The sequence below is a fragment of the Terrapene carolina genome, unplaced genomic scaffold (genome assembly GCF_002925995.2).
Source record: "Terrapene carolina triunguis isolate 2854851 unplaced genomic scaffold, T_m_triunguis-2.0 Scaffold112, whole genome shotgun sequence".
In the NCBI taxonomy this organism is placed as follows: domain Eukaryota; kingdom Metazoa; phylum Chordata; order Testudines; family Emydidae; genus Terrapene; species Terrapene triunguis.
The window spans coordinates 13,515,482-13,537,955 of NW_020664463.1; the positions used below are offsets into that span (position 1 = coordinate 13,515,482).

The 22,474-nt window shown below is 40.4% G+C and overlaps 1 protein-coding gene across 1 annotated transcript in view; it reads left to right on the plus strand.

The window, feature by feature from the left end:
• The first annotated feature begins 298 nt into the window (after positions 1-298).
• Positions 299-22,474, plus strand: part of FBLN1 (fibulin 1) — a 97,660-nt gene continuing 75,484 nt past the window's right edge. The window contains exons 1-5 of the mRNA XM_026652210.1: positions 299-338; positions 940-1,039; positions 11,699-11,831; positions 20,985-21,153; positions 21,774-21,833. Of these exons, the coding sequence (XP_026507995.1) occupies positions 299-338; positions 940-1,039; positions 11,699-11,831; positions 20,985-21,153; positions 21,774-21,833 (502 nt within the window). The remainder of the gene's footprint in view (positions 339-939; positions 1,040-11,698; positions 11,832-20,984; positions 21,154-21,773; positions 21,834-22,474) is intronic.

The following is a 22,474-nucleotide window of genomic DNA, read 5'->3' on the forward strand; positions in this document are numbered from 1 at the left end:
TTAATATCGTCCTTATATTGTTGAGGAGGAATGTCATATGCTTCCTCTGTGTTATACAGTGTGGCTCATGGCTGCCCTCATCTTCAACATTAAAGAGTGCAATTCAGGGAGAGGACGGTTCCTTCCAGTATTCAGTGCTCCATCTTGATCTTGGTGGGAAATGGACTATTGCATGCTGGGAGCTGAGTCCCTGTCCTACATCTTCATATTAAAGGATAAGGGTATCTACAGTCTGCTCCGCTTAAGGATAATTAGGTGCAGCAGTTGGGCTCAGGACAAGTTGCTAATATATCCTACCATGTGGGCTGCAGAGAGGAGCCAGCAAGAGACTCCAGGTGGTAGGAGGCAAAAGCAACCAAAGCGGAAGCAATGGATCTCTGGACATTCAGAGAACTTTTTTTCAATTTTGACTGGAGTTTTTCTGCCCTGTGTTAATTGGCTCCAATCCTTACCCTTCCTCACATTCTCTTCACCTCAGCTTCATTTCACAGTTGCCCCTCTTAGCCTCTTCCCACCTATCCTGTCCCCTTCACTCCCCCATCCCCAAATAATCATGGAACTAACATGACATTTGCTACCATCACATTGTCCACTCAGGTTGTGTGTTCTCCTCCTTCCCCTACCCTGTGCCTGTCTTGTCTAGTTAGATGGTCAGCTCTTTGTGGCAGAAACCATCTACAACTCTGTCTGTTCAGCACCTAGCACAATGAGGCCCCACTCTTGGTTGGCACTACCATAATAAACATGTTAAATATAATTAAAATACAACCCCTCACTTGGGCATCCCTATCTACTGCATAAGTGTGTCATTTCAACCTTAGCCAGGGTGCACAGGGAAAAAGTAATTGGTTGTCAACTGTAGTAATTATTAGCAGACTCGACACTGTTTGTTAAGGTCCTATGAAATATTCTGATTTTTTTGTTTGTTCATTTCTATAGAAAATTCAGTGGAAAAATGCTGCAAGAGTGGTAATGAATGGGCAAGTCAAAAAAGACATTGCAGTTCTCTGCCATTTATTTCTGAATCCAAAGAATGCAGGTATGTTATTACTTAATGTTGATTGTGAAAAATGATGATGACCATCATTAGAGCTAGTTGGAAAATGAAAAATTGCTTTTGAAAGATTTGACCATAAAGTTTTGGTTTCCAAGGGAATTTTCAATTAGCTTTGAAATAATATTTCAAAAACCTACTTTTAAACATTTCCTTATAGTATTCCAACTTTTTCCAATTGGAAAATATTAAAAAAAGTGGAAATAAGGTTCCCACACACAGACTTTCTCACATTTTAAGCCCCCCCCCTTTTCCAGTGCATAAAAAAATAAAAAAATAAGTGGGGAGAGGAGGAGGGAACAGAGGTTTTTTTGTTTTTGTTTTTTTAAAGGGAGGAAAAAGAGAAACAAACCTCTGATGATCCAGAAACTTTAAATGGAAAATTTAAATTCTTTGGCTTCCAAAGACCAAGGGGGAAATGACATTTAAAATTGAAATTTAAAAAAATTGTTTTGAATTTTCCTGTCAGAAAGCCAAAAATAGGGAAAATGCTGATTTCACTGAAACTTCATTTTCCTATGGAAAACATTTTTGGGTAAAAAATCAACAATTCTAGCAGCTGTCATAGTGAGATTAAAGGCAAACCAGGAAAGAGCTCTTGTTGTTAAAACACTGGATTAGGACTCAGAAAAACTTGGGTTCAGTTCCTGGCTGTACCAGATTTTTGCTAGTTACTTATCTCTGTGCCTGGAGAGTTTGTGAGGTGCACAAAGACTGGCGATGGAGAGAGTGGGGCAAATGTCTAGGTAGACTGAAATCTGTATGTCAACAGGAGACTGGGAAGTTTGCAGAATTCTTGATGTACAGCTTGTTCTGGAATTGTATCTTATATTATGGAGAAAATTTTGTGGCTGTATTGGTATACAAGAAGTATATTTTAACACTTTGCTAAAATGGAATGGACTCAGCTAATCAGAGAACATGGATATGTGCAGTTAATCACATTATGGTAGTCTTCTGTAACTACAGTATGCAAATTCCTGCACTCTGGTTTGCTGATACCATTTAAACTCACTGTTCACTTTCTCACAGCAAATATGGCCATTCCAGTCCTAGTACAATTAACTGGAGGATGCTACTATGAATGTGTTCACTTTTACAAAAAGAATAGCAAATGTAGGTAGACAGCCTGAACCATGTCCCGACCAGAGAGAAAGTAAGAGATGGGCATTCAGCACCTGCACGGTCTGTTCTTGATGTGTCATGCACAACCTCATTAAACTCTTTGAGCCAGTTGCTATTGCCATTATTCATGTTAAGTAGCATAGTTCTCTTCAGGTAGGAACTATTTGTGAAGCAAAGCCCTACAGCAGGTAAGGGCAGACTCTGTCCGTTTATGGCCCACGGAGTTCTTCTATGCAGCCCACAGCTAGTCTCATTTTCAGTATGAAGCCACGATTCATAGAGAAGAAGAAAACTTAAAGCTCCTAGTATGCAGCAATCCATCTTGATCTGAGCATCAAGCTTTTAGTTTCATGGCAATTTTTTGAGTAAGATTTTTGTTAATATCTTTTAAATAATGAAACATATATGTGCCAGAGCCTCAGCTGATGTAAACTGGTGTTGCTTCATTGGCTTCAATGTAGCTATATTGATTTATGCCAGCTGAGGATCTGGCCCAATGACAATAGAAATTCTTGGATACCAGTCAGCCAGGGACAGTAGCCAATATATAAAATTAGTGTCTTTTACCCAATTTCTCCAGTGTAGTCAGAGCAAGGAGACTTCTGTATTTCCTATTTAGTTCTATATTTGGTTATATGCATAAGTAAGAGGGTACTAATAATAGTATAAGAAAAGCTAAAATTTCTGGGAATAAGAAGGTCTGACTTGTTTTGGCTATGGTTTTGTATGTATAAAAATAGCCTTTGAGTGTAAGGATGAACAGATCTGCCAATTCCATTGATATTAAGAGAGCACTATTTCCTATTATGTGATCCAAAGAATGAAGCACTGAACTTTAAAAATACTATCAACATTTAACGTATATAGTGTTTATACTAATCCTTGTAGATATTAGAGGCGTTATATTTTCTTTGGCACCAATATTTTATGTTAGTTTTGCCATTAAACCAATTTGTAACACTTAAATTGTGGCTCTGACAATAATAGGGTTGGTAGTTTGAAAGGCAGCTTCTAAGAAGATTTTATATTTCTCCATTTAAAGCACATCACCCTGTCCTCTTCTCTCGTTTCAAATGAATTGCGTAGTGCTTTAACCTTATGTAATTGTAGAAGTGTTGGATTAATCTTTGTTATGGAAAGAATGTCTTTTGCAGTCATGTCTGTCTGTTGTTTCTGACTTTTTTTGCATTTATATTGGCATAGAAAGCAGTCTCTTGCGCACAAGAATTGACAGATAGGACTTAAATCCCAATTTAGGAAATACTTGAAGAGTGAAAAGAATTATAGACAAAACAAAGACAGGAAAAACAGGAAACCAAGTTTATTGAACAACTTGGAAGCAAGGGTATTTCTGATTTAAGGATCATTTGATTAATGTGAGCTGAGATTCTCATGAATAGTAATTTATTTTTTGAATATTGTAATTTTAGACAGAGACCCTTAAAACTTCATAGGAAAGGTTAAAAGTGTACTTAACTATAAATATATCTGACTTGTGTACATACAGAAAGAGTCTAAGCATCTAAAATACTGTATTATGATAAACAGACACTGTATATTGCAGTCTCAATAAACAATGCACTAACTTTTAAAGTGCAGTCGTACTGAAAAGTCACTATGTAAAAATGGCATCCTTACCTGTGTATTGTTTTGGCAATATTTATTTATTTATTTATTACTACTTTTTATCCCAGTCATCACTCCATCACTAATACAGCAGCAAAACCCTCAGCTGGATTGTTTTCTGATGTCACTTCATAAGCAAAATGTCAAGGGCCAAAGTCTGTTCTTCATTACATCTGTGCAACCCTATTCTAAACAGTGGTGTTACACAGATATAATTGGGGCCAAAATGTGAAGTCAGGGAGCCTAATTCTCCTCTCATTTATACCAGTGTAAGTCTACTGACTTCAATGCAGTTACTCCTGATATCCACAGGTGTGAGTGAGAGCAAAATCAGGCCCGGTGGTTTAGCTTACGACTAAATGGGGATAGAATTTAGAAAGAAATTTTCAGAATGGTTCAGGACCCACAAAATGGCACCAGATTTTCAAAAGAGCTCAGCTCCTATTTAGGCACCTAAATACATTTCACAGTTGGAGCTGCTGGGTGTTGAGCACTTTTGAAAAACTGGCCATAAGTTATGTGACTTAATGACAACTGAGCTCTTTTCCTACCAGAAGGAACTCCGCTTGACTTCCAAATGACAGGCTGAGCCTGCAGGGCAAGCAGTTAGACGAGAATAAAACACCTTGTAAAGCGAGCAGATTTGATCAGGAAGTCATAGAGACAACATAACAATGGACTCAATCTGCCACTTTTACAGTCACAAAGTAGAACTATGCTACAAGGACTCTTTAATATTGAAAAGCCTGGATGTGAGCAGGTGCCTTTCCCAATCTATTTTATTCTGTATATTGTTTTTAGTATCCCCTTCCTGGGCTTTGGCTTGATTAACAAAGAAACTAATAACAATATAACAAAGGCTCAAGATCAGTCCTCCTCCTAGATGGACTACTCCTGGGGTTCCTGCCTTAGGACTGCTCAGCCCACACCCTAGGTGTCCTCTCTTTTTCTGCTCCCATCTCCCTTTATCTGAATCTGGGTGTGGCAGCAGAATCATCTTAACCCTTTTGCAGCAGGCCAACACTTACTAATAGGAGATGGAGGGAGATATTCCATGCAAACTCTGCCAGCCTGTTATGTATCTTCCTAGAGCCAGCCCCAGGGAATGCTCTCTGGATTCATTGCTAGTCTATGCAACCCCTTTTGGGATCTAACTCCAAAAGATACCTCTGGTTGCCAGAGGACTTGCCAGCCATAGTAACTCCTTTTCCATGGGTCTGAGCACATTTCATGAGCTGGAGCCAAGGTTAGATTGAAAAGTTACTCAGTCTTGCTCCACAAAAACTAGCCTGGGCAGCCAGTAGGCCACCTTACCTCAGAGCTGGTCTGTCTGAGCTCCCTACTTGTAGAAGATTTATATCTCAGAATAGATTTGGAATCCCCATGGATGCAGGTGACCTATTTGGCCTCTGCTGCCCAATTGTAGTCAGGATGTTCCAAGTCTCCTGCATACCCTGATGCCACCATTTCCCCCACAAACTACTACATTTCACTGTGTCATAATACTTCCCAAAGCAACAAGATTTTTACATATGTCCCCTGTGACTAGAGCTGTGCAAATAACTTTTTTTTTATCAGGTCATTCCAAAAACAAAACAAAAAATTGTTTAGCTTAGAGCAAAACATTTTGTTCAACCTGAAACAATATGTTTTGTTTAGTTTTTGAGCTTTCTAACAAATATCTAATGTTTTAAAATAAAATTTAAATGAATTTTCAGAACAAAAAATGTGTGTTGAATCAAAACATCAAAATGTTTCAGGCAGACAATATCAAAATGATCTAATGTTTCAATATTTTTGGAATTTTTATAAAGATTTTTTTTTAATTTACTAAAACAATTTGGCGAATTTGACATGAATTTGCAACTTGATTTGGTCAACCCAATCTGCATTTGTTTGGTGGAGGGGGGAAAAAAGTTTTGGACAAAATCTCTACACGTGCCGACAGTACAAACAGATAATAGGTCCAGAGTTTGGGTGAGCAGACTTTTTGACCACCTTCCTTCTGCCCACTGATCCTTTTCCCCAGGACATTTTCTAACATTTCAAACCCACACTAGCTTCACACAGGTGCCATTTATTTTTGAAAATTGGCCTGTCCAAGAAATGTCTCCTCCTTCCTGCCCAAAGGGCATTAGAGGTGAGATTCAGTTCTGGACCAATAATAGTTTGTGAATTAAAAAAACCCTCATTACTTTAGATAACAGAATATAATGCCCCTTTGGAGCTAGAATTGGGAACTAATACTATTATTTATTTGTATTATGATAGCACCTAGGAATGCCAGTCACAGACCAGGACCCTATTGTGCTAGGTGCTGTACAAACACAGAACAAAAAGACAGTCCCTGCCCCAAAGAGCTTACAATATAAGACAAGAGACAACAGGTAGATACAGACTGAAGAACACAAGGGAACAGTGAAACACAAAGAAGTCAGCATGATTGGTAGTGGTCACAGTACACCAGCTGCCTAACTATTTTATATATGACTTTATCATTTTATATCATTCTAGTACTGGAAGGGTCTGACATGTCATACTTTAAAGTTGTGACACTTTTCTGTTTAGAAAGTTTGGGGTCATTTTTGGAGATGTTTCATGTTTTAACTTTTCCTCTGTGCCCCTCTCATGGAACTCATGATTAGGAACTCTCCTTGATTAGGGGTGGGGTGTGGTGCAGAGCAGACGAACAGTCAGTGGATCAGGCCTTCTGGCTTTAGACTAAAAGCTGAAAGCCATCTGTGGCTCAGGCCTCCTGCCTGAGGGCTAAGCAAATAAGCGGTTAATGGGTCAGGCCTTCTCGGTTAGGGCTGAACACACAAGCAGTCTGTGGCTCATCCAGCCGTGAGTGCAGGGTAGGGGGGCCCAAGCCCACCCTGTGCCCTGATGTCCCAGCTCAGGGCCCTAGAAGTGACGGGTGATCCCTTAACAAGGTTGTCGGGGAAGTGTGGGGTCTCTGCCTTGCCTCTTAGCAACACAGCTGAGTCAATATCTCGGTTCCCTTGGCTACTTCCTGTCATTGTTGTCGGCACACTTTCCACTTCCCTTTGGGTCTCTCCATCTCCTGGGGCAGCGGCTGGCCTTCTCTCCAGGCTGGCTTAGGGGAGTCATCACTGGGTGCCACAGCCAGTCATGGGTTCTCTTGGCAGTTTGGCTCCCTGGGAAGGACATCTGGATCCTTCCTTGGTCTGGCTGCAACTGAGCTGCAGGGCTCTCCACTTATGCTTCCTGCCCGGCCACCACACTTCCTGCATGGGGGAAGGGGCAGGGTTAGCTGAGCCCAACATGATGAGTTATAACCCCCTTTGTGCCAGAATGAGGCCATTCCACCTCATTACACTCTCATTGCTGAGACATTTCACATTATGAATGTACAGAGCAAGACCTGTAATAATTTTTATTCAACATATATGCCAATCTTTCTACAATCATGCATGTTACACAATGATCTTTGAACTGATAAGAGGGATGACAGAAGCACTAAAGCCAGAGCAATGTTTTTGTTTCAAAAGTCTGTTTAATTTGAGAACATAGCTTGTCTTTGCAAAGCACTTCTTTGAGTGGAATCAGTATCTTTCTAGTCTTAATGATTGACTCAAAGATAAAACCTCCAATTCTTCACATAAATAGCACAAAAGTGGTTTCAAGGCACACTAATAAGTCAAGGGAGAGGGGAGTAAGGTAATGAGGGTTTTTTTTTCTGGGTTAAACTACACTGGCACCAAATGAAGAAATTATCTTACGACCAGAGTTAAATGTTAATGCTTTTATGGAAAGAAATGAAAGGAAATAAGAGCTCACCAGCGGTAATTAGAAAATCCATGCTGGTTTAAGAGTGCTCCCTCTGAGGAGAATAATAAAGAAGATGAAAGGATTCTGGGGGTATAGCTGTTTAGTAAATGAACCTGCAAGTTTTTCACTATAAAGTTGTTCTGTGAAAATCAGTAAGCAGGTTAAATTTTAACTTAAAGTAAAACCACATGACTCTGGTTCTTCACAGATCTATTAATCTAATGTCCGGTAAAAGATAGAATAAAATAAAGGTGCTTTGATCGTCTCTAATTTAAGATTTTTCAGTTGTTTGGGCTTTCATGAGTTGGGTGTAATATGCTGTTCCAAATATTGCTGAAATTAATCTAAATCTACTCCCCAAATTACTTCACATTTTCAGCCAAATTTGTCTGTGAGCATAAGGATAAAGAGGGATTTCAAGGTTAAACATATGTTACCCTTCAATTGATTATATTCTTATTAATGAGTTATTAAAAAGTTTATTTCATTTTTCAGAAATATCTGTTTCAAAAATACAGTTTTAAAAAAAAGTCTAAAACATAAATTTGTTTAGTTGGTGATACACCGATGAAATGTGATAAAATCCACCATAAATGAGAGATCAGAACACTTATGTGACTCTGATATATCCTCAGTGAAAGTCAATTCTGTAGCTATGTACTCTTAGAATTTCCACATTTAAGGTTTGGATCCTAGTAAAATTTCAGCATATATAACAAAACTATAAATTGAACTTAACAAGGTTCTTGTACAATGTGGTTACTGAAAAATAGAACATTTCTGATGAAGTTGAAGAGGTGACTATTTTGGTAGTTGATTGAAGTAGTATGCTCAATTAATCTAAAGAATAACGAAAACTATTTATCTTAATTTTTCAGGCCTGATCTTGTAAGCCATCCATATGCTACTGAATCAGTAAGAGTGCTGAATATGGAGTATTTGCAGGTTTTGCTCATAGGTGCTGGGTATTGTATAGACATAGGAAGAGACAGTCTCAGTCCCAAAAGTCTAAAGATATGTTGACTTTCCTATATAGTGTGAAGACCTCCTATAGGTGATCTCTCTCTCTCTCTCTCTCTCAGTGGTAGTGCACAGAAAGTGGGAGAGGATGACACATAGGCAGACTAAGTTGAAGTCAGAGGCTCAGCACCATGGAGACTTTCCAGTTGTCTTCATCCACCATTGCATAAGGGCTCATTCTGACATAGCTATACATCTCCTCTACAAAGGCAATTTTACAGCCTGGGGGAGGTACTTGCCTTCTGTACAGCACTGAGCCCAGCTGCTTTGGTTGGGCTTTGGGATGAGAATTTGCCTCATAATTAACAAATAGTATTTTTATTCAACTATTTCCATTCTGTTGAATGTTAACTACTAGTTACATTTAAAATTAGTTGAACTACTTGTTATGAATAGAATTGGTTGGGAAAAAAATTGACATTTTTTGGTCAGAATTTGCCAGTTCATTGTGAAATACTTTGTGAAGATTATTCAATTTAGACAAAATTCCACCAGACATTCACCCACCTGGCAGGTTGATAGACAGCCAGGAGTTTGGAAGCTCTGGGGGCCCTGGCTCCTAACTTCCAAGTACTTGGCTTCCTGGAACCCAGGCTCCCTGAGCTTTCAGGGTCACGGGCTGCTGGACAGGCTGCCAAGTAGACTGCCCCAGAGCTGGGCCTCCCAATAGAGTTTGGCAGAAAATGATAGTCTCCTTTCCCAGATAATTTTGAAATTTGGGAGTCTGTCTCATGTTGGAACAAAGTCAAATGCTGCATGAAAAGGAATTACCAGTCTCCCCCTCGCTCCAGTTATGAATTTAGCCCTTCCTTTATAATGATTTGTTTTTGAACTGATCCTGATTATCCTTCTCTGCAGCTGTCATTCATAAATACTCACCAAGTAGTTTGAACAAACAATTTTCAGACTCTGAATGATTGAATTTCACTGTTCACTGTTCCTACTGGGCCTGATCAAAAGCCCATTGAAATCAATGAAAAGACTCCATTGGCTTCAGTGGGCTTTGAATCAGGCCTATTTTGTGGTTGGTCGGTGTGGCAGGATGAAATGGTCAGAAAAGAGTTAAGGGCCTGTCACACTGCTCAGCAGGGGATTTAAAAAAAAGCTTGCCCTCTTTCTGGGGACTGAGAGAAGGAAGAGGAAAAGCATCTGGGCACTGTAGCCAATAAATTGGGCCCTAAGACAAGGGTCTGAAACTGATTTGGGTATGGCACTTACGCTTTCCTGGACTGGTGAGTGAGCCCATCAGTTTACAGTCACCTAAATGGCATGGTATTGTTTCTGGTCACTGATTGGCTGACAGTTACATCTTAATGAATGGATGAGAGAAACATTTTAAACAAGAGAATAACTAATACGGATTAATTTACATTGGCCAATTTGTATACTAATAATACTTTGAAATCTGAGGGGTGTTTTGCCTGAGTAAGCATTGCAAGATGAGACCTTTATATAGCAAAATAAACAAATAACATTTATTCTTTATGAATTTAGCCCAGCAGCTTTGAGTATCATCAGTATGCCCAGAGCTGTACTAAATTGAGAGGATCACATATATGCTATTTGCCCAAGGAGCTAACACCCTCCTTCAGAAAATATGTTAGATGAACTAGCCCCATCATCACAATTTCAAACAGAGTAGACACAGGTGTTTTTTGTTTTGTTTTTATTTTTTATTTTTTTAAAGTTTTGTTGCGGGATGTTGCTGAATTCCTTTTCAGAATTGTAGATGCTTCTAGATTATGCCTGCAAACATTTTACTGACCTATTCTAGTAATAAGTTATTTAAAAAAAATAGAGTGCTTTTTACAGTTAACAATGAGGGTAAATCTGTTATAGTCTAAGATTTTTAATAGATGTAAGGGACTCAGGTGACTTGTTGATGGATGAAAAAAATATATTTCTAAATAAATACCTTTTAAAGGCGACCTGCAGTGCTTTTCTGACTTTTTTTTCTTACACTCCCTTATATGTAAGAGAACACAGGCACCGGCTTCCTCCAGCCCCTGGGGGTGCTCAATCCCTTGCTCCACCCCAGGCTCTGCCCCGCCTCTTCGTGCCCCCACTTCACCTCCACCCCCTCTTCCCGCCCAGTTCTGCCCCCTCCCCCGAGCGTGCCCTGTCCCCGCTCCTCCCTCACCCTCTCAGCGCTTCCTGCACACCGTAGAATAGCTGATTGCTGTGGGAGGGAGGTGCTGGGAGAGAGGGGGAGGAGTTGATCAGCAGGGCCGCCAGTGGACAGGAGGTTCTTGCAGGGGTGGGGGGGAGCTGGCTGCCACCCATTCATTTTTTTCCTTTGTTGGCATCTATGTAAGAGAATAAGTTTTTAAGTTCCCCTATTACATATAAATAAAGAAAAGTTTTACAGTCTAAATTTGCCCTTTGGATGCTCTCTTTTGTCTTCAGCATCTTATGTAACTTTGTCTTCTGTGAGATAGTAACATCACAATCAACTCGTGAATATATTAATTAATTGATGTAAACTGATCTGTTCCTAGTCTGTGAAATCTCCCCTCTTCCCCACCCTATACTGGGATGCAGCAATGTAACTGCTTTAACTTAAACAAGGTAACAGCATTCTTCAAGATGATGTAGCAATGTGTAAAGGGGAGGAAGCTGTTTGGGATGTGCTTGGCATGCAAATATCAGTGATGTCAGGAGAGGGAGAAGTTTGTCCTTATACAGTTTTATCCATGGGAAGGAGTTGAAGGAACTATTTTGATTTACGAAATTATATAAACAGGGTTGTGACACATGTAAATAAAGCATTTATGGACCATGAGTCTGAGAGCTGAAAAAGTGAACAAACTTGAAAAGCTTTGCAGGCCACCATGATGTGATAGTCCACCGATGGACATGCTTAGTCAGTATCTCATAGACATTTGTTCTGATTGTACCTAAAGAGTCCTTTTAGCTCCTTTTTTAAAAACTAAGATGTTTGTTCCAAGTAAACATTTTCCCACTGAAACTCAGTACAAATACTGGTTGCTGCATCATTAGCAGCAGTTACTGATGTATATCCTTTTGTTCTAAGCAGGCTTTTTTTTTTCCCTTTTGGTCTCACTTCATTTCAATTGACAGCATAGTCCAGGAGCAGTGCTGCAGTAATAAACTGGAGGAACACTACTGTACCATTGGCATTAACATTGCCAATGACCATGAAGAATGTGATTCACATGATGATATTTCCACTTGTGAAGCCAAATTCACTAAGGTGAGAATTCAGAACTGCTATTCACGGTTGTTATTTATGATAGCTAACATGAGTTTGATTTACTCTTAAACTGAAGCATCTCCAGGATTTTGAGGACAAGTAAGTGTCGTCATCATTCTGTACCCAGGATGAAAATGCTCATCTTGGACACCTTGGATTGACCAGTTGCCACTACCCTGTTTACAATCTAGTTCGCTTCTTTCTTCAAAATGAACCCTCTCCTATAATTATTACAAGTGTTTTCTATAGAGGGTTTTCAGCAGTGGGAGGTGACCCTATCCACCTGCTCTGGCTTGCTTCACAGCATGGATTTGCTCTGGGTCCAGTCACCACTTTTTCTCATGCCCTCAACCCCATGGCCTCTGCTGCCTCTCTGAGCTGCCCACCCCCCTGTTGTTTTTTCTTTGGCTGTGGGAAGAAGTGAGATCCAGGAGCTGAGGGAGGTGGAATCAGGGGCCAGGGGGATGCAAGTCTTACTGCAGGCAGTAACAGCACCTCATGGGTTGTCGGTATTTTGTTACACTGAAGTGTTTATGGCGCAGTTGATGGCTTCTGCAAGTAAGGGCGTATTTACAGATTGTTTTGTCTTCCAAGTCTGTGGTAGCAAAGCATGTGTACATACATTTAAGTATAGTTTAAAAATTCATTAGGCTGCTGTCACAGGGTAGCTGGTCCCTGTGGATAGACTGAACCCAGCTCCCCTGGACCAAAAGCCAGTGAGCCCAATTCAGCTAATTTAAGAGGGCTGGGTTACTCCTGGGCCTATAAAGGGCTGCTAGTAGGCAGCTAGGGAGGAGGAAGGCCTGAGGCAGGCTAAGGCCTGAGGCAGGCTGAGCCCTGGGCAGCAAAGGCCACATGAAGTGGACCTAACTCCTTTGGTGAGTCCCTGGAGCAAGGGGGGCCAGGGACTCAGGGAAGCCTGTGGCTGATGCTCCAAGGTGGGAGCAGAGCTGGCAGAGGCTAGGAAGTTGCCAGGAGCTGGAGAGCCAGAGACCCTGAGGGGGTGGCCCTTAAACCTGGGGCCAGGTATTGATTTAAGACTGTGTTCTGTTTGTTTGTTTGTTTGTCTCTTTAAATCTTGTTATAAAAGAATAAACCTCCTGGACTGGGCATGAGTGCATGTATGGCATGGGGGTGCAACGACGCCCTCCACCCTCACCCCCTGATGACAGCAGCATAAGTGCCTACTATCCTCTGCTGAGCCCTCCTACCCCCTTTTTATTCTCCTAGCCAATTGTGTTTCTTGAGCATGTGATTTGTTTGTTTATTTATTTATTTATTCATTCATTCACTTTTGTGGAGAGGCAGGTTTTTTTACCTCCCTTAAAGTAGAGGAAGCAGCTTAAAACCAATCAGAAGTCTTAGCCATATCGTAACCAATTTAAAAAAAGTTTAAAATCTGAGCTGCATGTGCATTATATCCACTTTTAAAATGCTCCTAACCTAACAAAATGACTCTGAACTTGCTCACTGTGCAACCTTCAAATGTTTTTTTGTGAAATCAAAATAATTTTTTGACCAAACAAGCAGCGTACATCTAAGTCACCTTTCACACTTCAGCCATTTTTGACATAGTTCTGCTTTAAAAAATAATCAGGGTTTTTTACAGTGAAAGATGCCTTTCCCCCCTCCCCTTCTTCGTTCACAACTCAGTAATGGCTGAAGGAGTTTTACTCAAAGTGTTCAAAAAATTCAGAGAGAGGTTAAGCATGACAAATTTCAGCCCTGGAGTAAATGTTTTGAAGAATTATGAACACATGAAAACTGGGTTGTAATGAAAAGTGTTTTTCAGTGGTTGCTACCAGAGACACGGCTGTAATAACAGCAAGGTTTTAAAGCCATGTAAATGATCAAGTTGATCATGATCATGTAAATGACTGTGTAAAAGGTCAGCCTGAAGAAAAGCTTATCTCTCTTTCACCTACACAAGTTGGACCAATAAATATATTACTTCTATATTATCTCACCCACCTTTTCTTTCTAATATCTTACAACACTGCAAGCAAGTTAAAAAAGACACAATTAAAGTAACAGTTCCTCACCACCAGATCAATGTTTCACATGTGTGAGTTTATCAGCATGAGGGAATGATACTAATTATTACAGGCCAGATTCTGCCACCCTCACGTGTGTTTAGTAGTACCTCACTCTGCAAAGTGTCCCATTGAGATCAATGTGTAATACATTACGGCTGCATGTGAGAGGTTTACAATCTTGTGTAGCTAAACTGTTCTTAACTTTCTTATATGGAAAACATTTTGAGTCAGAGAATGTTGAGCCAGACAGTATGCCTGATGTGCACTACGGTATTATGACAAAGGAACGTTAGTACACCTCTACCCCGATATAACGCTGTCCTCGGGAACCAAAAAATCTTACCGCGTTATAGGTGAAACCGTGTTATATTGAACTTGCTTTGATCCACTGGAGTGCACAGCCCTGCCCCCGCCCCCCCGGAGCGATGCTTTACCTCGATATATCCGAATTCGTGTTATATCAGGTCGCGTTATATCAGGGTAGAGAAGTATTATGTGTCTTACTGGGCTTCTATCTCATTGCTCCTGAGCTTGGTCCTGTTTAAACTTGACTTTAACATGTGAAACCTTTTGGACTGAATGTCTTTTTATTTTTTTCTCCAAGAAAATAGTCAGACTTAATTAGGAATCCAATTAGTGGGCTAAATTGGTGATCTTTCCAGTAAGAGAATCACCGGGGTTACTATTCTCTAATTGGAGTCCAGAACATGCAACTAGAAAGAAGAGAAAGAAGCATATTTTGAAAACACTGGTCTGTGTTTTTACATCCACGGATTGCAGTTGTTGATAATTGTGAGCACAGTTAAGCACCTTGTTACTCAGAAAATGATGGGTACAAAAACAAAAGTCTATTTAAAGCCAAGCAGAAAAATCGGTCTCCAAAGACAAATCTAACTCCAAACGTGTTGGTTGAGCATTGACTGGCATAGGAGACTCAGAAGTACAGATCAGCAAGTGTCTCCGAAAGCTAGATCCACAAATTAAAGGGCAGAATCTGGTAAAAATTTTGATAGTCCTTAAAATGCTCAGAGATCTGCCCAAATCATAGCACTTTCTCTCTTCCCAACGAACAGTATTTAGCCCTTATTCTCCCATTTTCTAAAGAAGCTTTTGTCTATATTATTAAATATAAAGTTTTTTATTCTGAACTGCTGGACATAATTTGTTTCATTGTTCACATCTTCAGAAGTTGTGAAAATTTCCACTGGATTCTTATTTTATCCAATCTATTTTTCGACTGCTGACAGAAGTGTGTACTCCAGCAGATGAGACCTCTTGTGGAGGAACCTACAAAAGCATTGTTAATGCAGCATTTGCTGTTCAACTCTTTATATTTAACTAATGATATAAATAACAAGGAGGTATTATAATGTTTAGTTAATTCAGGGATTTTATTGGCTAAGCACTATCAGGTGATTCCTAGTCATACTAAGAAATATTTTAAAACTACAAACTTGTAACTATGGGCTGAATAGAAAATGTATGTATATGTATGGCCTGATTTTCAAAGGTGCCGAGCATATGTGACTTCCCACTGAAGTCAGTGGGAGGCTTCGGATGCTCATTACCTCTGACTACCAGGCTATTACTGCATACGTCTCTAATTTTGAAGCAAGTATATGGTATGCATGTTTGTCTTCCTATATTTACTCCTTTCCATGAAAAATTAAGGTGTGTGATAACTTGATTGTTCATGAGACTAGAGGTAAAATAATAGATCCTTTAACCTCTAGGTCATAGGTGCACATATGATCCAGGTTGGATCACATGCTTAACAATGACCTAGAGGCAATGATGGGGAGTATTACAATTGGATAGTTATTTGGCACTCTACATTAAATGAAGAAGTAGTCTCAACCCAGTTCCTAGGAGTTGTCCCCTTACAACAAATCTCTGGCACAGTTGTCACCCTTGTAGGCAGTGTCTTCAAAGAGGTCAAGAACTGAACTGACAGGGAGTCTGAACTACACTTTCAAACTAATAGATGTTCAAGCTTACTTCAAAATAGGATGGAAGCACTTGGACAAAATAGTATGGGAAAGTGCACTGGCACTTATCATCTTCTTCTGATGATGATACTTATTTAGTGCCATGAATTTGAGGACCCCAGAGTGATTTATGAGCACTAATTAAATTAGCCTCACTAGCCTCTGTGAGTTATCTCCATTTGATGGATAGATGGACGGACTGAGACATGGAGAGGATAAATGACTAGCCCAAAGTCACAAGTGAGGTATGTGGCAGAGCCAGGAGCAGAACCGGGTCTCCAGGCTCCCAGTCTTGTGCTGTAACCACAAGACCCATCTTTTATTTTCACCTGTACTTCTTCTTTAATTGAGTGGAAGATCTCAGCCTCAATCCAGCATCTTCCATCAGCACTAAGTTAATTTAAAAAAATTGTAAACCAACCAAACAAAATAAGCAAGAATTGACACCATGATATTTGACCTAGAAGTACTGCATTTATTGTTAATCTTCAATACTTCTGTTCTTTACGTTGGATAATTCTGTTAGTGCACGGGTGTCGTGATGGTAGTGGCAATATGGCTAAAGAGTCATTCTGAATAATAATGAAGTTATTCCTTGTCCCCACCCAACCACTTTTGTTTGGAAATATGTTCATATCTGAAATTAAGGTCTCAACATTTAAATCTTAAAGCATTTTTCTCCTAGAATTAACAGTGATCCTGAAGTAACTTAAAGCTGGAATGGCAAGCTATCTTCTAGTCTCAGCTAGAGATCCTGTTATAGCTGCTGCTGGAAATGTCTTCCTTTCTTTTTTTAATGACATTTTTCAGTTCTCCATAGTACAGTCAAACAAAATACATGAGAACCTCGGTTTTTATGAATACTAATTTTAGGAATGTCCAGCAGTTATATAAACCATTTTTTTCATGATATGGAGGGTGGAAGGGAATCACACTACAAAAATGATATTGATGAAGAACAAATTGTCATAACTTGACATTCCGATGCCTTGAGTGCATTTGAAATGGCTTTGCAGTGGTGTGAAGGACAAGAAGAAAGTGAGGCAGTGCACCATACTTTAACTTATGAACAGCATCTAGTAATAGACTATTGAGATGTTCAATTTTATGAACTCCTCAATCCAAAATTAGTTAGTAAAATAGGGATTCTACTGTAATATGGTCAAATTATATACATAAAAGATGAAGCATGAAGTAGAATACTTGTGTGTAAATTGCTCTTCTAAGGAAAGGAAACAAGCCAAAGCTATCATCAACTCTTCCTGAAAAAGAAGCAGCAAAAGCTCTGTATAAAACAAAAAATAATGCTGTAAAATGCAGCACAAGAAGGGGCAAGAGGAAATACATGGATGACATCACCAAAGAAGTTGAAGTGGTTGATAAAAGAGATAATAGTAAAACACTTCTGTCAATTCAACAAGGTTCTAACTAGCAAGTTTAGACCAGTTGGGTGCCTGTTAAGGTAAACAAGGAAAGACCCTCGTAACAGAAAGAGAGCGATAGGCAGAATACTTTTAAGGAGTGCTAAACAGAACAATGCCACAAGAAACTATTGACTTTGACAAAGACCTTAAACACCAAGAAATAGACGCTGTAACATCTAACATTAAAACCAAAGTGAAAGATGCATTAAAAAGTTGAAACATGGGAAACCTTGCAAGTGAAGACAGAGTCATGGGGGAAATGTTGAAAGCTTGTGATGAGACTATCAATAAAATCACCAAAGCATGGGGCCAGGAATAGCCTCCGGAACAGTGGGAAAATGGCATTAAAGTCAAAATTCCAAAGCAAGGTGACCTAGATGGTCAAGCTGTACCTAATCCTGCTTCATCGTGCAGGATTTCTTAGAGTTCTATTATTTCTATGATTGATTCGAAGCAATTGCAATAACTGGTGAGGTGTAACACTTCTTTCAATGATAGACTTCTTCAGTATCATCTTAAGCAGAATAAAGGAAGCAGATCAGCCAAAACTAATGGAAGGCAATCTGGCTTTTGATTTGGAAGATCAGGAGTCAACCAGATTTTCATCCTAAGGACACTCTTTGAAGAGTGCATCAAATGGGGCAAAAACACTTAATAGATTTTAAGAAAGCACTTGGCAGCCTCCATCATGCTTCACACTGGAAATCTTGAAGTTTTAAGGAATGCCAGCAAAAAACATAACATCAAATGCAGAATGCACAGTTAACACAGACATGAGCAAATGGTTTAACATAAACACTGGCATCAAACAAGGATACATTCTCTTCCCTCTCCTGTTTGGATTGCCATTGACATCATTATGAGAAAAAGTGTAGATGGATATAACACAGGCATCACGTAGTTCAGCAACAGTATACTGGAAGATTTAGATTTTGCTGATAATATTGCTCTTCTAAGGGACAGCTCAACCAACATGCAAACAAAAACTGAAAGATTGCCCAGCATTGCAAGAAAGGTGGGATTAATCAATTATGAAACAAATCTAATGAGAACCCCAGCAACTCCCAACACAAAAATTACTTCTGAATGCAAGCGGTGAGCCAATTCACATAACTTGGCAGTGACGTGAAAGTCAATGAGAATATCCATAAGGAAATAATGTTGTGAATTGGCATGGTGGCAGCTGCAGTCACCAACTTAAACAAGAAATTTGGTCATAAAAAATCTACAATTTAAAGACTAAACTAGGAATCTTCAACTTAAATATAATTTGCACCTTATGGATGTGAAGGCTGGAAATCCACCAAATATATAGACAGAGGTCTAAATGCCTTCGAAAGCAAATACTTCAGGAAAATACAAGGCACAGGCACTGACTTTCTGATTTCCTGGGGGGTTCTCCACCCCTTCTTTGTACCTGGCCCCACTCCCACTCCACCCCTTCCCCCAAGGCCCTAGCCCCACCCCATCTCTTCCTACCCTGTTCTGTCCTCTCCCCTGAGGGCACCCCGCCATAGACGACTGGAGCCTCCCCATACTGGGGGGGGGGGCACGATCTAAAGGGGAGGTCACATGTGTCCCCCCCCGCCAACCTGCCCCCTGCTGCCAGCCCACCACACTGCAGAGCAGCTGACCAGTGGCCGGAAGGGGCTGGTCCCGCCCCTTCCGCTCCTGGACTCCCCGCCCCTTCCAGTCTCCGGCATCTGGGGCACATGCCACCATGTCCCCCTGACGCATCAACCAGCCCCACCCTTGCTCCACCTCTTCCTGCCCCCACTCCTTGCCTCCCCTCCTGCCCAATGCCTCCTGCCTGCCACTGAACAGCTGACCTTCCGCGGGCAGGAGGTGGTGGGGGGTAGGGGCCTGCCGGTGGCTGCTGAGCATCCACTATTTTTTTTTTTTCTTGTGTGCTCTGGGACTGAAGCATCCATGAAGTTGGCATCTCTGATACAAGGTGTTAAATGGAGTGAATCTATAACAAATGCTGAGACTCATCCGAAATCTCCTTATGTCTAAAGTTATCCAGAAAAAAAGATGGAAATATGTGGGATGTGTTGAGAATGAGGCCAGGGCATTTTCCACAAAAAGATGAAGCACAAGTTAGGATGCTTATGAGTAGCTTGCTCTTCTAAAGGTAAAGAGTGTGAGGGAGAAAAGGAAAAGTTGATCTCTTTATTTTATCCTTGTGCTGCTCCAGGCTTTAAAGTAATTCTTCATTACAGAACAGAAGAGAAAACATATGTACAATTATTTATATGGGTAAGTAGAGAAGGCGGGCAGGCACGTATCTCACAGGTGTTGGGAGAAATGTACTGTTCTCAGTTTTTTGTTGGAAATGGCTTCTTGAAACTACACAAGGGATTTAGGTCATTAACTTCCATAATGAGTAGTTATTTTATGTTCCAGCTGTGTTTTTAATTTTTTTAAATGCTGCAGGCTGTTTCCTTTTGAGCTGAAAAACAATTATAAAAGTCATTTCTAAAAAAATTTTTTAATCTGCCTTTTACTTCACAGCAGTAGTTGGCAGACGCTGGTTGCAGTGAACCAAATTTCACCCTAGCTTTCTAGCAGCAGGGGAGAAAAGGGAACAATTTGGCAATGTTTTTTCAACTCAGGCTATAACAAAATCAACACAGCCGTTTGTTCAGAATCAACCTTTGTTCTGTCCTGCAGTGGATTCTGAAGCCCCTGTTCTTCCAGTGCAGACCCTCATGCCTAGAAGGACTGGGCACTAACAGATCCCATTTCAGGACTGGGTTCTTAAGAAGTGACATTCTTAAATAATTACTATAGAGATGTGTGGACCAGCATTTAGGACACTGGATGAGACTTAGGAGACTTTGTTCTCGGGTCTACCACTGACCCGCTGCATCGCTTTACCTCTCTGTGCCTCTGTTTCCCCCTTACTCTTTGTCTCTTGTTTGTTTAGACCGTAAACTCTTTGGGACAGGAAGCATGTGCTTGTATAGTGCTTAGCCGAATGGGGCCCCAATCTCAGTTGAGGCATCTGGGTGATACCATAATACAAGTAATTAATACTAAAGTTAAAAATGTTAGGCTCTAATATGAGGGATTTTTTTTTCTTTTTGGAACCTTTTAAATCATGGTTGGTCTATACAGAATTGTGTCTTCTTTCATGTCTTTATGGTCTGTTAATTTTAAGCCCAGGTGCTTTATTTTTTTAAGTGAGAATTTGGGGGATGTTGGGAGGGCAGGCTAGTGTGCAGTTTATTTATAAACTGAGCAATGCCCCTCATCCTCACGGTGGCAAATAAAATCTGTTTTAAATTAGAAGTGGAGCTCAAGTCATTCAGGGTTTTGAGGAGTCCCACAGTTTGGTGGTGTTCAGAACTGGAGATCTGGATCTGCTCATTTGAGGGAGGGGAACCCACCACAACAGTTGTACATGGACCATTCTTGCCTTCCCATCCCACCCCATCAAGGACAGTGGGGATTGAATCCAGGGCCTGGGTTTGGCTTACATCTTCTCTTTGAGGGCCTGATCCAGACCCATACAAATGTTCTGAGATCTAACTAATTAAGCACAGCAGGGCTTTTGAACATCGGGGTCTGAAAGCTTTGGCTGACCATTTTCTGTAAACACACTGTGTGAAATTCTGGCCCCATTGAATTCAGTGGCAAAACTCATTGATTTCTTTAGGGCTAGGATTTCACTTACTATCTGTTTTTGTTTTGTTTTGACAGAAATGCTGTTACTGTTGCTTGCTGGGAAAGACAGCCCAAGTTCAAGGACAGAGCTGTGAGCAGAGCCAACTGATAGGATACCAGTGTGGGCAGGTGTTCAGAGCTTGCTGTGTCAAGGGTCAAGAAGGCACTGAAGGGTCAATTAGCGATGTTCCTAAAAAAGACCAAGGTATATTATACCAGCACTAAAATTAAGCTGAGACAGCAGAGCACAACTTCAGGTCATAGTAGGATGCAGGGTAGGAGACATGCTTGTACTTTTGGATGATTTATGTTGCAACTCTTCTTGTGCTGTTTTAAAATGTACGCCGAGAGCAGCCAGAGAATTGACTGGGCACCTTTCGATGTGAAGTTGCTTTTTAGAATAAAATCTAAATGAATAAATAAGATTAGCCTAACTGCCGTCATAACTGCTAAGCACCCTCAGCTGCAACCGAAGTCAGTGGAAGTTGAGGGTGCTCAGCACATTTAATGAAAATCAGGTTAAACTTTTACGTAGAAGCCTAATGTTAGGAACTCATATTTGAAAATCTTGGTTCATGTGTAATCCTCAATTATCTTATGATCTATCATTCATTTGGCAAGTGTACTCTGTGTGCATGTGTGTTTGAATCAACTGTCAGATAAAAGCTATTTTGTGTTTATAAAATGAATAAATAATTCTTCGGTATTATCCTGTGGTATAAGTATCCACAAATACTTCCTCCTAATCTTTTCCCAGGTAGATAGCATTTTATTGTGAGCGGAAAACTGCTTTCCCTTCTAATGTCTATTTAACCTTCTTATTAGTTAAAATTTCTGACGAGGAAGTAGACCAAGAGGATCCTTACCTTCATGACCGCTGCAGAGGTGAGTTATCTGACTGTTCTTATGTAGTGACTTTTTGTGTGTGTGTGATCATTTCAGTAAACGTGGAAAAACTACGCAAAACTTAAATCCAAGGTTCACCCAAACCATTTTGCTTAGCCCAGCAATTCGCAAATACAAATGGCATGGGAATCCTTTCTGAAATGGTAGCCTGTTTCTACCCTCCCTTCATGCTGTTTTGATTATTGGAAAGAAAATCTTGCAAAATATCAGATTCTTTTGGATTTGTTAAGCCGATGTCTGCGTGAGATGAGAACTCATTTGTAGTCTCTTAGGGACCAATAAATGTAAGACTTTTTTTAAGGCATTGTGACGGGGTCCCTGGAGCACAACCTGGACCGTGGGACTGCTGAACCATCCAAAGCCACCAGCCTGGGCTGTCTCTCACACTGTGATGCTAATGTCAAGCTACAAGCTTCTGACAGGCACTGCACTTACACAGCCATGCACAGGCAGGGACACGCCCAGTTCAGTGACATGAATGATTTCCCAGCCATTCATGAAACATCAATTGAGAGGCTTCAGCCAATTTCCTCCCCCCCAGCTCCCCAGTCTTGCATGCCAGTGCTGTGCCATCTTGCACTCCTCAGAAGCCTGACAAGTATAAGCTCAGTACTTAGTTC